Raw genomic sequence first — 15,359 nt, 5'->3', positions numbered from 1 at the left:
AGCTAATACTATAAATGAAGCATGTAAGAAATTATACTTTATGATAAACCTCTTTTAGTCACATCTGATCTTTACTGTACACATTCTACCTAATCTAGTGATTTAATAAAAAACAATAGCCATAGCAAACGTAGCTAAGTATCTAATCTTAAATCTTCTATTCATCATGGAAGAGCTCAACTCCATTTTTTTTGGTGTTTCAGTTATGTTTGTTGTAAAGAAAATAAGTAAAAAGTTGTAAACTATTTATAAATTAGGGTACAAACGTGGAGTGTGTACGTGTGTGTGTGTTACATATTAACTAAAAGAATTGTAGTTAATACTAGAATTCTTTGGCCTCCTTTCATGGAGCCAATTAATTGACCAAATATTTGTTGAGTACTTTCTGTGCTATTAAGTACTGAGGCAACAATAATAAATAGGACACTTTATTGTCTACTTTGAAAAACTTGGCAATCTACTTGGTGAAACAGATAGGCAAATGGGCAATTACTGCATAGTGGTGAGTATATTGTTAGAGGTGCTTGGGACAAGAGGAGAAATATGTAGTGCAGTCTTATGGGGATGCTGCGTCTCCTGATGAAGGTTGCCCTTTACATTTTTTAAGTAGTTCTAAAAATTTTTAAGTATTAACTGCTTATAGGCAGAAAAATTCAAGTAGAATATCAAGAAAGCTCTAAAATAAAAAGTTAGTCTATTTTCTCTCACTTTCCAAAAGCAACTCTCCAGAGGTAAACTTTTTACTCCTTTGTTTTTTAAGTTATTTTGTTAGTTAACACCATTATAGATTTATATACTTTTATAATTTTATTTTTCACTTTATTATCTTTAGACTGAATCTCTTTGCCTAAGACAGTGATTCTTAAAGTCTAGTTCAAGGACCTCTGGGAGTCCCTGACACTCTGTCCGGGGTCTGCAGGAGCCTCCCTTTCCCATTTATGTGACTGTGTTGAGGCCGGGTTGTCTTCATAGACTTTGGCCAGAACGATGTATTGTAGCAGATTTAATGCAGGTGCAGATATGAGAGTGTAGTCGTCTTCTGTTAAGCCACCCGTTAAAGAGATTTACAGAAATACAGAACAGCGCTGCCCTTCTCACCTAATCTTATGTTCTTTGGAAATTATAGTTTTCCAGTAAAAATATGTTTTTTATATTAACTTGTAATAGGTTTATTATTATTTCGAAGTGAGTTTAAAAATAACTATTGGGACATCCCTGCTGGTGCAGTGGTTAAGAATCTGCCTGCCAATGCAGAGGACACGGGTTTGATTCCTGTTCTGGGAAGATCCCACATACTGTGGAGCAACTAAGCCCGTGCGCCACAACTACTGAGTCCGCGTACGCCACAGCTACTGAAGCCCATGTGCCTAGAGCCCGCACTCTGCAACAAGAGAAGCCACTGCAATGAGAAGCCTGTGCACTGCAACACAGAGTAGTCCCTGCCCTCTGCAACTAGAGAAAGCCCGCGTGTAGCAACCCAACACAGCCAAAAATAAAATAAAAAAACTATTTAAAATTTTTCTTTTAATTTCTAATATGGTGAATATCTATTTCCCACATACCTATATACCTATTTATATATCTATACCTATGTCTCTCTCTCTCTCTCTCCCTCTCTCTCTCTCTCCCTCTCTCTCTCTCTCTCTCTCTCTCTCTCTCTCTCTATATATATATATATATATATATATATATATATATATTCCACGTAAGAGTATTTGGGGGGAGGGTCCTCAGTACTTTTTAGGAGTATAAAGGGGTCCTGAGACCAAAAACTTGAGAGCCTCTGACCTAAGTTTATGTCTTTCATGAGGATTTACCCCAAACATCCCATTCTCCCTTTCATCAGTTGTTTTTGGTTGGCTGTGTTTTTAGTTTTATTATTATTGTAAAGGTTACCAACATTTACACTCTGTGCTTTTTCTGTAAGTTAAATTATAGCAATGTAAGCCCTCTGGGAACACGTAATCAGTATTATGATGAAATAAATATTCGCTGAGGACTAGGCGGTGTGATCAGCCTGCGTGGAGGCAGAAATAACCCTTATTTCCCCAGACTCCTGTGGTTTCAGAATAATAGTCCAAGCCGCAAGACCTGAGAAGTTTTCTTAACATTTGTTGACTTCTCTTACTTAAAAAAAAGTACATATACAGGTTCCACTTTTTCTTGTATTTCTTTTTTGTATCTCTAAAGGAATTCCTTGAGTAATTTTTTCATGTCTGGTACCATAATTAGTAAACTTTCAGAGTTCTTGCATGTTTCAAAATTACCCTCTATGATTGATAGATGGATATTCATTTCAAGTTTCAAATTTATTTTTCTTTGAGTCTTAAAGTTATTGTTGCCTAGAGATCAGTGGTTCTAGTAAGAGGTCTGATATCTATTTGGTTTTTGTGTCTTCAGAAGCATCTTTTTCCTTTCTAGAAGCTACCAAAATATCCTTTTTACTCTTAGAGTTTGGAAATTTCACTAGGATATTTAGGTAAATAGAAACTTTTAATTTACCTTGCTTCTCTCTCTGTGGGTCATTTTACTCTAGAAACTTATGCCTTTAACTGTGGGAGTGTTCTTCAGTTGTTTATTTCCTTTTCTTTATTTTCTCTTAGATATTTCTTCACTTTCAATTAGACAGATACTAGACTTTCCAGATATGTTGTTACATTCCTCTTCTCTACTCTCTCTCACTGTTAAAATTTCCTCTATTTTCTTTATCATTTTATTGATCTCTTTAGTCTTATCAAAATCGTTGTTACAAAATTCTTTTAAATTATTTTGATAATTGTATCTTTAATTTCTGGGAGTTTTTTTTTTCATTCTGGTTATTCATTTCTCTTAGCATTCTGAAGTTGCTTTATGGATTAAATATTTTCTTGAGATTCCCTGAGGATACTGATTAGATTTTTGATATGTTTTCTTTTCTCCCACGGTCCTTAGTTAAGGACATACGAGGTTGTTTACTAGAGAATGAGTGTGATTCTCCTCTGGCTGTTAGGTCTTTTTTCTTTATAGGTCTCTCCCTTGGGTGAGTGCTGATTGTGGTGTTTGAATCAATGAATGGGGCCTGTTGCTGGCTTTCCTGTGGGATGTCTGGGCATGGACTAGGTAGGCAGTTTGGGATCCCCCTAACTGCCAAAGTAACAAGGACATTCTTTTTCAGGCTGGTGTTTGTTTATTATACGTATTGTAAATGGTATTGTATGGCAGTCACTGTAGGGGTAGTGATAGTAATAATAATGGCTAACCCTTTTTGAGTGATTGATACGTACCATGTGCTTTTCTGAATATTTTATGAATTTGAAGTTTTTTAATCTTCAAGGCAATCTGATACAGAAACTAAAATAGAGAGATTAAGGCTCAAGAAGAGGTAAACTGGGTTTTTAGGCCAAGTAGTCTGATTGTAGTACTTCTGCTCTTAACCACGGAACACAGTCCCTTCTTAGGAGGGAACATGTAGATGGTAAATGATTCTTCAAGGAGGTTATTGTTTACTAGCATTTTTCTTTGTTATAGAAAAGTCTCATCACTGAAAGATCTTTTAACTCTATCTCATAGGCACTGACTATGTTTTTATGTATTTTTTATGTGAAATTGTTCTGGTAACATGGGTTCTAATTGTGGTCATTTTACTTACAGTTTATTCCAATGCCTGTTCTGTATGGTGTTTTCCTTTATATGGGAGTTTCCTCATTAAAAGGAATCCAGGCAAGTCTTAAGCATTTAATAACTTTCTAAAAAAAACTTAAACATTTTATATTTGCAATGATTGTTTTTCTGATGGTAGTGATTTATTCTCTGATATTTTGGGGGCAGGTTAACTAGTGACTTCAAATCCACATTTTCCAAGTAATTATTGCTTACTGAACATTTTTTTCCCCCTGAGAGTGAGATCATGAACTGTTATGTCCTTACCTATTTTTAATTGAAGCTAATGAAAGATAACTATCAATGAAGACTAGTATAGTAAGAGGGAGGATCAAAAGGATTGGAATGGGGGAAAAGGGGCTATTTCTGACATGTTAGAACAGTAATTTCAGTTGCTTAAAAAGAAAATGTAGATATTAGTCTTCTATAACCATGGTAATACCTGCCATTTGTATGGTGCAGTACAGTTTATAGAGCCTAGTATACAGATGATTTTCTGTGATCCTCAAAACAACTTTGGGATATGAAAGGAAGAAGTACTAATTTTGTAAATCGTGAAACAGAAATAGACTTACTGAAGGTTTTTAACTAAGTAAGCAGTGGAGCCAAGGCTAGAATCTAGTGTTTTCACTACTCTGTTTTGTCTTATTTGTAGTATTTCTTGGGAAACAAGCTGATAGAATGAATTAGGATTTGTGTGAATCCAGCCTTAGTGTAGAACGTGTAGCTGCTCAGGCAGGGTTGGCACCACTCACCCAGTCCCGGCCGTGAGCAGCGTGTGGTCCTGAGCTGCCGGCTTCTGGCTGCCGGGTATCTCAGACGCACCAGCATTTTTTTTTTCAACACAGTCCAGTATCTACTCTCCAGTGGTCAAGAGATGATCTCATTAACTCAGCTGATTGTTTTACAACAATTTTGTGAGTTATGTAGGGCTGATCTTATTCCCGGTTTATAAATGAGGAAATTAAAACTCAAAAGGACCAAGGGATTGGCTCATAGTTTCCTTTTCAGTGGGTGAAAAATTAGTAATTGTTACCTCAGGTTATTTTCATAAAATTGGTAATGTTAGACTTAGAAAGTACCTTGGGAGATTGTTACTCTTTTATTTTACATATTAGAAAACAAGGTCAGAGAGATTAAATGACTTGTACATTTGGTTATAGCAGATAAATTTATCAAAATATTTTAATTCCCCAATTTAAAACATTTTGACTTGAGTTTTCTGATTAATGAATTACATTTGTTTAAGTGGTTGCCTTGATTTTTTTTTTTTCTCCTTGGATCAAGATGTTGTAAACTGAAACATTCTCCTGTGTTATCACGGCATATCAGGGAAGTTAGAGTTTAAATCACAAAACCCTAAAGCAGAATACAATTTCTTTTCCTAAGTAACAGAAATGATATTTTTGTTGAAAACTTTTTCTTGTTTTGCTTTCCATTCGATATCCAGTTTTTTGACCGTATAAAATTATTTGGAATGCCTGCTAAGCACCAGCCCGACCTGATTTACCTCCGCTACGTGCCCCTCTGGAAGGTCCACGTCTTCACAGTCGTCCAGCTCACCTGTCTGATCCTCTTGTGGGTGATAAAAGCTTCGGCTGCTGCAGTAGTTTTTCCCATGATGGTAAGTTTTTTTTTTTTTTCAGACTTTATCACTAATTAATAACATTTTTATGTGTTTTGGTAGTACTTATCTTACTAATATTTATAATTGACTTTGAGTAAAGGATTTTAAGCACCTTAGGTGTTTTGAAATGTGAATTAGCCCTTTCTAGCTGTGAAACCAATAGTTTTCAAAATTGAATTTGCTTGTCATTTTCTAATTTTGGTTTGTTTTTGATTTTTAGTCCTTGGGTATAGAACACTGTTCCGTATTTTTAAACAATTTCAGAGTTTAGGACGTTTATGAAGCAAATATGGTAGCCTAACTTAAAAAGCAGAGCAACCAGAGCAACATGGTTCTTTAATAGGCTATTTCAATACATCTTTTTCAGAAATTAATAGATCTAGAAGTCAAAAAGTAATAAAGATTATAGATGATATTAATAATTCATTACATTATCATATACTTTAATAATTATTCATAATTTAATCATTAAATTATCACATTTCAAAATTGCATTTTGCAAATAGGGAATAGGCATCCTTTTGTAAATATTATGCAAAAGTTGGTTTATGTACATGGCCAAAAAGAAAATCTTTAAAAATTAAAAAGTTGTGAAAATTATACAGTTAATATTCCCTGATCACAAATAAATTAAATTATAAATGAATAGTGAAAAGTCACTAAAAAATATTCAAAATTATATACCATGTTCTTTGTTTTGCATACTTAGTATTATAAAAATGTCACTTCCAAGTATGAAGCCTACTAGTTTTATTGCATGTGTGTTTGTGTGTGTGGGGGGGTTGGTATCAGTGTGAACTGGGTAATTTTAAAGTTTATAGAGAAAAATAATACCAGAGCCACAACAACATGGATGGTAGAAATATTCTGTATCTTACTGGGGTTGCTTTACAAGAGTACATGTATTTTTCAGAAGCATTAAACTCTACACCTGATATTTTTTTATTTACTATATGTAAATTGTATATTAATGAAAAGATAAAGATATAATAAATACCAGAGAATAACAAAACAAAGATAATTATAATTCAGAATTCCTAGCTGGGTGCGGGGGTGAGGGGCTTGACTGTTCCTATGCTAATACCATGGTGTTTTTTTTTTTTTTTAAAGGGAATTCCTTTATTTTTATTTATTTATTTGTTTGTTTATTTATTTATGGCTGTGTTGGGTCTTCATTTCTGTGCGAGGGCTTTCTCTAGTTGCGGCAAGTGGGAGCCACTCTTCATCGCAGTGCTCGGGCCTCTCACTATTGCGGCCTCTCTTGTTGCGGAGCACAGGCTCCAGACGCGCAGGCTCAGTAGTTGGCTCCTGGGCCTAGCTGCTCCGCGGCATGTGGGACCTTCCCAGACCAGGGCTCGAACCCGTGTCCCCTGCATTGGCAGGCAGATTCTCAACCACTGCGCCACCAGGGAAGCCCACCATAGTGTTTTGATAACTGAATATTTACAAATTGCTGTCAAGTCAGCATAGCTAATACAGTATGAAGTTGGCATAGGAATTGACAAATAGATCAGAAAAACAGACTAATGAGTCCAGAAATTTGTAAGGATATATGAGAATTTACCACCTGAATAACATAAGCGGATTATTTCATTAAAGGTGTTAATTCATTTAAATGGGAAAATTTAGTATATAGTATTAGAAGATTTGACTGAATACTGGGAGCTAAATAAAGTTGCTATCTTATCATATTCAGAAAGAAATAATAAATCAATTCAGGATTTAAATGTTAAAATGAATTGTAGTAGAAAATCTTGAAGATTATTTGTATAATCCAGTGATTGAAGGTAATTTTTCAAAGAAGGTAGAGAAATCCAACAGTAAAAGAAAGATGATATTTTTGACCACATGATAATTGTTTTGTTTGTCCTCATTAAAATCAGATAGTGAACTGGGAGAAAATATTTGTAACATATAAGACAGGTAAAGTGTTTCTGTACAAACTACACAGAACTTTTAGGAATTCATGAACAGAAGTCAATTGAAACCCTCCTCAGTGTTGGTGGGAATGTAAATTGGTTCAGCCACTATGGAGAATAGTATGGAGGTTCCTCAGAAAACTAAAAATAGAGCTGCTACCATATGATCCAGCAGTCCCACCCCTGGGCATGTATCCAGAGAAAACCATAATTCGAAAAATACATGCACCCCAGTATTTATTGCAGCACAATATAATAGCCAAGACATGGAAGCAACCTAAATGTCCATCAACAGATGAATGGATAAAGATGATGTGGTATTTATATATACAATGGAATGTCACTCAGCCATAAAAAAGAATGAAATAATGCCATTTGTAGCAACATGGTTGGACCTAGAGATTATCATACTAAGTGAAGTAAGTCAGATAGAGAAAGTCAAATATCATATGATATCACTTATATATGGAATCTAAAAAAAAAAGATACAAAGGAACTTCTTTACAAAACAGAAACAGACTCACAGACATAGAAAACAAACATACGGTTACCAAAGGGGAAAGGTGGTGGGGAGGGACATATTAGGAGTTTGGGATTAACATATACACACTACTATTGTACATATAAAAGGTAATCCACAAGGACCTATTGTATAGCACAGGGAACTCTACTCAATATTCTGTAATAACCTCTATGGGAGAAGAATCTGAAAAAGAATATAGGTACATGTATATGTATAACTGCATCACTTTGCTGTACACCTGAAACTAACACAACATTGTGAATCAACTATACTCCAATATAAAATAAGAATTTTTTTAAATTAAGTAAAAAACAAAAACAGAAGAGGAAATACAAATGTCCAGTGAACATTTGAAAACATCTTCAACCTTAGCAGCAGTTAAAGGAAAGCAAATTAAAGAATAACGTGTCTTTTTCACTAATATAATTTGAAAGTTAAAACCTAATGCTGGAAAATGGGTTCTCTAATGCATTGCTGAAGAGATTTTTAAAAATTATATCTACTTAAATAATGTACATAATGTAAAGTAATCATAAAAATTAATAATCATGTTTGTGAAGACACTCATCACGGTTAATCTGCTTTATAGTTTTATGCAGAGTTCAAGGGATTTATATAGGAAAAGGCTAAAAATCTCATTTCCTTTATGTCTTTGAGCAGAAAGTTGAAAAAGATAAATAGGTGACTCAGTTTCTTTGAAATAAGATGGTGTATGGGGCTTCCCTGGTGGCGCAGTGGTTGAGAGTCCGCCTGCCGATGCAGGGGACACGGGTTCGTGCCCCGGTCCGGGAAGATCCCACATGCCGCGGAGCGGCTGGGCCGGTGAGCCTGGGCCGGTGAGCCATGGCCGCTGAGCCTGCGCGTCCAGAGCCTGTGCTCCGCAACGGGAGAGGCCACAACAGTGAGAGGCCCACGTAAAAACAAAAACAAACAAACAAACAAAAAAATAAATGGTGTATGAAGTCATTTTAAAATAAAATATGTGAAGTACTTTTCAATTTACGATTTAATACTTTTTCTCCAAGTGATATAATTTGCATATTTTTAGATGTTACTTAATATTCTCTCCATCACTTTTTAAAGGTTCTTGCGTTAGTCTTTGTACGCAAACTCATGGATCTGTGTTTCACAAAGAGAGAGCTTAGTTGGCTTGATGATCTCATGCCAGAAAGTAAGAAAAAGAAGGAAGACGACAAAAAGAAAAAAGAGAAAGAGGTAAAAAAAGAATTTTAAATATACACTGTTCACTTCTTTTTTAATATTTTGTACCAAGTAGCAAGCACTATTATAGTCACTTTGATGGAATCAACTCCTTTAGTCCTCCTAAGAACCTTATTATTATAAAGTGTAGGTACTTTTATTATCCCCACTTTACAAATGAGGAAACAGAGAGAGAGAGAGAGAGAGGTTAGTAGGTAGTTTGTCCTAAACACAGGCTCTTACCCATTTTACCAACTTGCCTTTATCCCTTGCCTTTATGTACATTTATGTTAAATGTACATAAGTACATTTTAGCATACATTTTAATTTTAACAGCATTTTAATAATCTGGCATATATTGGGTTGGCCAAAAAGCTTGTTTGGGTTTTTCGGTAACATCTTATGGAAATGAACTTTTTGGCCAACCCAGTGTAAGGACAAAAAGGACTTTAAGTAAATATCTTTTTACAGAAAGTATAGTAAAACTTTAGTCTTTATATTCAATATTATGTACCCTTAGTTGATTTGTATACTGAGATTTACATAAATACTCTTTTCTGAATTTGATTTTTTTTAAGTAACCAGCTCAATATTATAACCTAGTAAGAAGGACAAATAAAACACTTGAGTATGTAGCATAGGTGATTTTGTTGATTTTAGTGCCTCACTTAATTTTCCCATTCAGAATATTGTTTGAAAATCAAAGATAAGAAGATATACATTTTTTAAAGTTGTGGTCCTATTTAAATAGATCTCAGAATTGCTGGGGGTTTTTTCTAATTTTTGAGGGAAATCAGCATAATTTATAACTTATTGCATAGTATTTATGGAAAAGCATTTATTAAAGTTTTGCAGACAAATGCGTTTAGGGCTTGTTGGCATTTTTTCATGGTTTCGATTGATTTTTCAGTGCTGATTTATGGCAAAATTACTGGTTGTGTATTTACTTTTCAACAAAAATTTTGACTTTTTAATTAGGACACTAATTAAAACATTTGAATTGAGTCTCCAAAATTTTTAAGAGCTTTGTTTCCTTCAAAGCTATATATGTATGTAAATGTTTATGAACTTGATGATTTTTCAAATAGGGTATAATCTATTTATAAAATAGGTAAAATTGCTTGCTTATCCCTGTATCAGGGAGAATAAGGTTATTTGCATATCACAAAACAAAAGTAAAGCTGGCTTAAACACAAGAGCTTATTTTCTCCTATAAAAGGAATCTTGAAAGTAAGTGATCTGGTGTGATGGCTCCACAAAGTTATCAGGAACTCTGCTGCTTTTCTCCCAGCTCGGCATAGACTTTTCATCCTCAGAATCCCCTGATGGGTCAGAAGGGCTGCTGAGTTTGAGCTATCATGTCAGCATCAGAGACAGCAGGAGGTAGACCGTGGATATCTCCACCCTGCCCTCCAGAAATGGCATCCAGGAATTTCCACTGGCACCACACTGAGTTGCAAGGAGTGCTGGGAAATTTAGTTTAGGTTTTATTTTTTTATCTTTTATTATTTTTGTTAAAACTGGGTGCATCGCCACCCCCAAGTAGTGGGATTTCTATCAGTAAGACAGAGGAGAGAATGCTCTTTCTGTCTTTCCTGTACTGACCACCCCTCTCCATTATAATTGTGTCATGATTTTGGCTGTTTCATAGCTAAGGTGTTCTCAACCTGGGGTGACTTTCTGATGGTCAAAAAGGGGCTGCTACTGGCATCTAGTGGCCTGCTGAACATCCTGCATACACAGGACTGCCTCCCAGACAATTGTTTGGCTCTAAATGTCAGTATTGCTGAGATTGAGAAACCCTGCCTTATCCAAGTGAGGTTTTGCTTATATTATAATGAGAGTTATGAGGTTTCACAAAATTTTGTCGCTCATTGTATGCCTGTGTCATAGTTGATAATAAAATTTATGTAGCTAAATTGATATTTAAACAGTATCAGTGACTAACTTACAGAGGTGAAAGTTACAACCTCTTAAAATTAATCTTTACAAGTGGTTTTCAGCTTGTGCTACAAGTATGTGTTCATGGTAAAATTTTCAGTCATGGCAGATTAAATAATGTCAGTTTGGTTTTCTGATTCTTTAAGATATTAATATATTAATTGGTCCTCCTGGAAATATTCTGGGAAAAGTAATCTCTTCATGTATGTGCTTTAAAGGAAGCTGAGAGAATGCTTCAAGCTGGTGAAGATACTGTGCATCTTCCATTTGAAGGGGGAAGCCTCTTGCAGATTCCAGTTAAGGCGCTAAAATACAGGTGAGATGCAGCTTCATCCTTTAAAATGTGCTTCATTTACATGTCAGATGCACGAATAAGCCATGCAATGTTTCTTTAAAGTCGTGTTACCTGTTTTTTAAAAGATGACAAACACTGCATCTGACATGTGGGCTAAAGGAGGGCTTCCTGTAGGTGGAAAAGAAAGTCACTGGCTCATCCCCCTTCTCACTTGTAGGAAGGAGTGAAGGAGACCTTGGCATCCATGCCAAGCAGAGATTGTCTTGTCGTTCATCACTCCTTCTGTTTCAGTGAAGTTTAAAATCAGTCTTAGAATATTCCCATTCTCTCAGTAGTACAGCTTTTTTTTTCTGCCTTTCATTATGACTGGGGTTGGTGTATGCTGGAAAATAAACATTTTTAATCCATTTTTTGATAACCTGTGACAATGTGACTATGTTTAGAGGCCCTAGAACTCTCCTGCGGTTTCCAAAGGTGTGATTTGAGCATTGGCAGTGACGGGTCATACTAGGGAAAAATTAAGTTTCATATATAGTTTATCATGTATGATTTTGGCGATTTATATTTGAATCTAAGAACTAAGTACAGAGGTTGGGAGATGTAAGCTTTTTTGTAGATTAAAAACCTCTATTATTTATGTACACCTGATTCTTCTACACATTTATTCTATTTATGACTGGCCATTTATAGAAGAAAAGTCAGTTTTAGAATATATATAGGTTCCTTCCTTGACCAGTTAATGGAAAATGTTTGTTGATATTTAATTATCTTGCTTCAACCTTTTTTCATTTTTAACTTATGTTTATAGTTTTTATAAGGGCGCATTTGGACTTGTACATGTTGATTAGTTTTGATAAATGAATTCACAAGTAATTTTTCTCTTTTGTCATTGGTATTAACTTGTATCATTGGTATTATTCTTTGTCACCTTTCATGATTTTCCCTCAAATTTGTATATACCTAAAATTAAATGCCAGGTATAGACATTTTGATATATCCAAATAGAGTGCTCTGCTTCTCTAGATTCTGTAAATGTTTGTTAAATGAATTAATGTATTGACTTTGTTGCTAAAAAGTGTATAGGAACTGCCATGATAGTTACTGGTGACTCACCAGTTTGCTGAGATTGTTTGCCACTTAATTTCTGCAGGTCCTGCATTATCTCTTTCTCACTGTGATTACACATGGATCTTGACAAATTTAAATGGAGTCCATGCTTACACTGTCAAATATTTAACAAAAAGAATGAGTATATGTATATTTACTTTTGTCTTTTAAATGATGACGTGAACCATGATTAATGTCATTTGGATTAAAACTTGAACATCCAGAATGCCAGGAACTGACTGACATGTTTATTTGCCAGAATTTTAAATCTTAAGTAGCTTTGAATTACTTGCCATGAAAATGGAGTGAGATAACATGAAAGCATCTGGAAACCATAAAGTCCTATAAAATATGAAAATAATTTATTTAATGTAGACAAAATTTTTCCCATCTAGTTTTATTTTGGGGAAAAACAAAATGTATACTTTCTTCAAAAAAGGTCTCAATTTCTACTAACAGGAAAGTTCTTAGAGAAGATCATTTAGAAGCTAGAAAGTGCTTCAAGAACTTCTCTCTTCAGTTATTTGAAGTTGGCAACTGAGCAAAAAAACGTTTTCTTGGGGTAGACAGGGTTTCAAGTTGGATGTCTCTGCCATGGTGAATTTGGGTGTCCAAATTTGTGCACTTTTAAAAACTTCACTTAGTGAAGCAGCCATTCCTAGAGAGTCTCCAGTGGCCGCTTCACTCTTTACTGCAGTCTTACATCATAAACGACGTGAGATTTAAAGTGTGAACAGGTGACTGCTCTTTAGTCATTTATAACCTGGCTGCCAGCACATTGTTAATTTAACATCTCATTTGACATTTGTATTTGTCGCTTGTTTGCATGAAATGTTTTCCTTTTGGTGAAGAAAAAGGACTAGCAAATATATTCCTGTTAACTTCCTAGTACTTTCATGTCCAAACTGACAACCTTGAGCCCAAAATTATTATGGATATCTTCATTATTGGATTTGGGGTCTTGAGGTAATTTTTGCAATATTTCACAGAGACATGGAATGGTTACATTTGTTTCTTATAATGAAAGGACAGTATTTGGATTTTGATAAATTTTATATAGTAACACCTTCATACTAAAAATATTACTGATATGGTAATACCAGCTAAAAGCAGTACTTATAAACCTTTTTTGTGTGTTATCTGTTGAAGTATTTTAATTTCTAATTTTAAAGTGTCCCATTTCCCAGAATTCTTTTTAATGACTTTTAAAAGCTATGAAAAAGGGCTTCCCTGGTGGCGCGGTGGTTGAGAGTCCGCCTGCCGATGCAGGGGACACAGGTTCGTGCCCCGGTCCAAGAAGATCCCACATGCCGCGGAGCGGCTGGGCCCGTGAGCCATGGCCACTGAGCCTGCGTGTCCAGAGCCTGTGCTCCACAACTGGAGAGGCCACAACAGTGAGAGGCCCACGTACCACAAAAAATAAATAAATAAAAGCTATGAAAAAAATTTTTTTAAATCCTAATTGTAATTTTTCTTTACATACTTTGGATAGTTGTTTGCTGCAATTGAAATTTGTGCAGATTATAAAAGTTTTCTAACTGACTTGAGGCTGTATCACTTTTTATATTTATAAGCACATTAATATATTCCTTTATGTTATTTCAATAGTATACTTATAGCCAAGATAATCACCTTTGGGCATCATTGCCAATTTAATTAGTCTCATTGCTAGTTTTGATTATAAAGAAAGATGCAATTCCCCTTTAGACCTTTATAATAGAACTCCAAAATACTGCTATCTTGCTAGATCTTGGTTTAAGTGCATGACAAAGAATTTTCTCAATTTTAAGTTGATGAAAGCAAATATGATATAGATAATAGGAATGACTATTAATGCTTTTGCAAGTACTGAATACTAACCAGAAAGTGTATTTGTTCTTCAGTGTTGATCCCTCAGTTGTTAACATATCAGATGAAATGGCCAAAACTGCACAGTGGAAGGCACTGTCCATGAATACTGAGAATGCCAAAGTAACCAGATCTAACACGAGGTAGCTGTAATGATTTATGCATTTTCTAACTATAGCCAACTTTCAGTTTACTTATGGATAGCTATTCAGGAAAACCATTGTCTTAACTTAACAAAACCAACCTTTTTTTCTTCCTCTTATTCTTCCTTCTTCCTTTCATCTATCCATCATTTCATGTATACTGGAAGCAGATATAGGTGCTGATTGTTCTGTTATTTTTTAAATTTATAGTTGCCTATTTCAAAAAAGAATTGTTTTGTAATAAAAATGAATGTATACATAAGGAATAAATATATAAAAGATCAGAAGCCATATAAAGAAAGATAATTACTAGGGATTGAATACTAAAATAGAATACTACCTCAATCATGCGTTCTGATGGTCCAAAAAAAAAAGGCTTTCTTTTGTTTTGCTTTGTTTCAGCCTACTATTTCTTCTGGCAAGGTAAACATTTTCCTAGAAGATATTTGTAAGAAATTTAATCCATGGGAGTAAAGGCCATTCAGTTTTATAATGGACCATGTATTACACAACTGTTTCATAACCCCTTGCTTATATTTCTTGTTATGTAATAACCCTTTTTTCTTTCTTTCCCACTCACTTCAAGACCTAAACCTCAGGAATTCTGGCTTGATAATCATTAGTACGTTGATCCCTTAGGTCTCTGGAGAAATTAGGTATTATCCTGTAGAGTACTCAGTCATTCATAGTCAACAAATTTTTTTTTTTGGTGTTCACTTTGTGCCAGATGCTGTGTTGGGTGTCAGTATATTCTGCTTGGGTGTCAAAAATTAAAACTTTTCCAGGCAAGCAATCACATAGCTATTTCTGCTTCGTTATTGTCTTTCTGGCAACTGTCTTGATAATGATTGATTAAGTTTTTCTCCCAAGATATCTTTCCCTACCTGCTTTTAGAACCTTTTGCTCCTACTTAATCTCAGTTATCAACTCTTTTGGTTTTTCTCTCATCATTTCTTGAGTATTAATTCTCTAATGTAGACTGTTTACTTCACTTCTATCTTTGATCTCAAAAGTTTTTAAGTTAAACTTTTTGTCATTTTGGATTATTTCATGCAGCCAGAATTTCACTAGATACTCTTTTTACTCTTAGTAACTTTTCGCACCTTGTCAGCACCCC

General features: G+C 34.8%; 1 protein-coding gene across 5 annotated transcripts in view; it reads left to right on the top strand.

The window, feature by feature from the left end:
• SLC4A7 (solute carrier family 4 member 7) overlaps positions 1-15,359 on the top strand; it is a 124,262-nt gene that overhangs the window by 103,966 nt on the left and 4,937 nt on the right. For 4 of the 5 annotated variants that reach the window (XM_027088346.1, XM_027088344.1, XM_027088343.1 and 1 more), the window contains 5 exons: positions 3,631-3,699; positions 5,090-5,263; positions 8,792-8,923; positions 11,068-11,165; positions 14,135-14,242. In XM_027088346.1, the coding sequence (XP_026944147.1) occupies positions 3,631-3,699; positions 5,090-5,263; positions 8,792-8,923; positions 11,068-11,165; positions 14,135-14,242 (581 nt within the window). The remainder of the gene's footprint in view (positions 1-3,630; positions 3,700-5,089; positions 5,264-8,791; positions 8,924-11,067; positions 11,166-14,134; positions 14,243-15,359) is intronic. The other variant, XM_027088345.1, reaches the window with a different exon arrangement.

Source organism: Aethalodelphis obliquidens, unplaced genomic scaffold (assembly GCF_003676395.1).
Source record: "Aethalodelphis obliquidens isolate GAN/ISIS:26980383/991018 unplaced genomic scaffold, ASM367639v1 scaffold62, whole genome shotgun sequence".
In the NCBI taxonomy this organism is placed as follows: Eukaryota; Metazoa; Chordata; class Mammalia; order Artiodactyla; family Delphinidae; genus Aethalodelphis; species Aethalodelphis obliquidens.
Note: the sequence above shows the minus strand (reverse complement) of the source record. Positions and strands in the feature narration are given on the sequence as shown.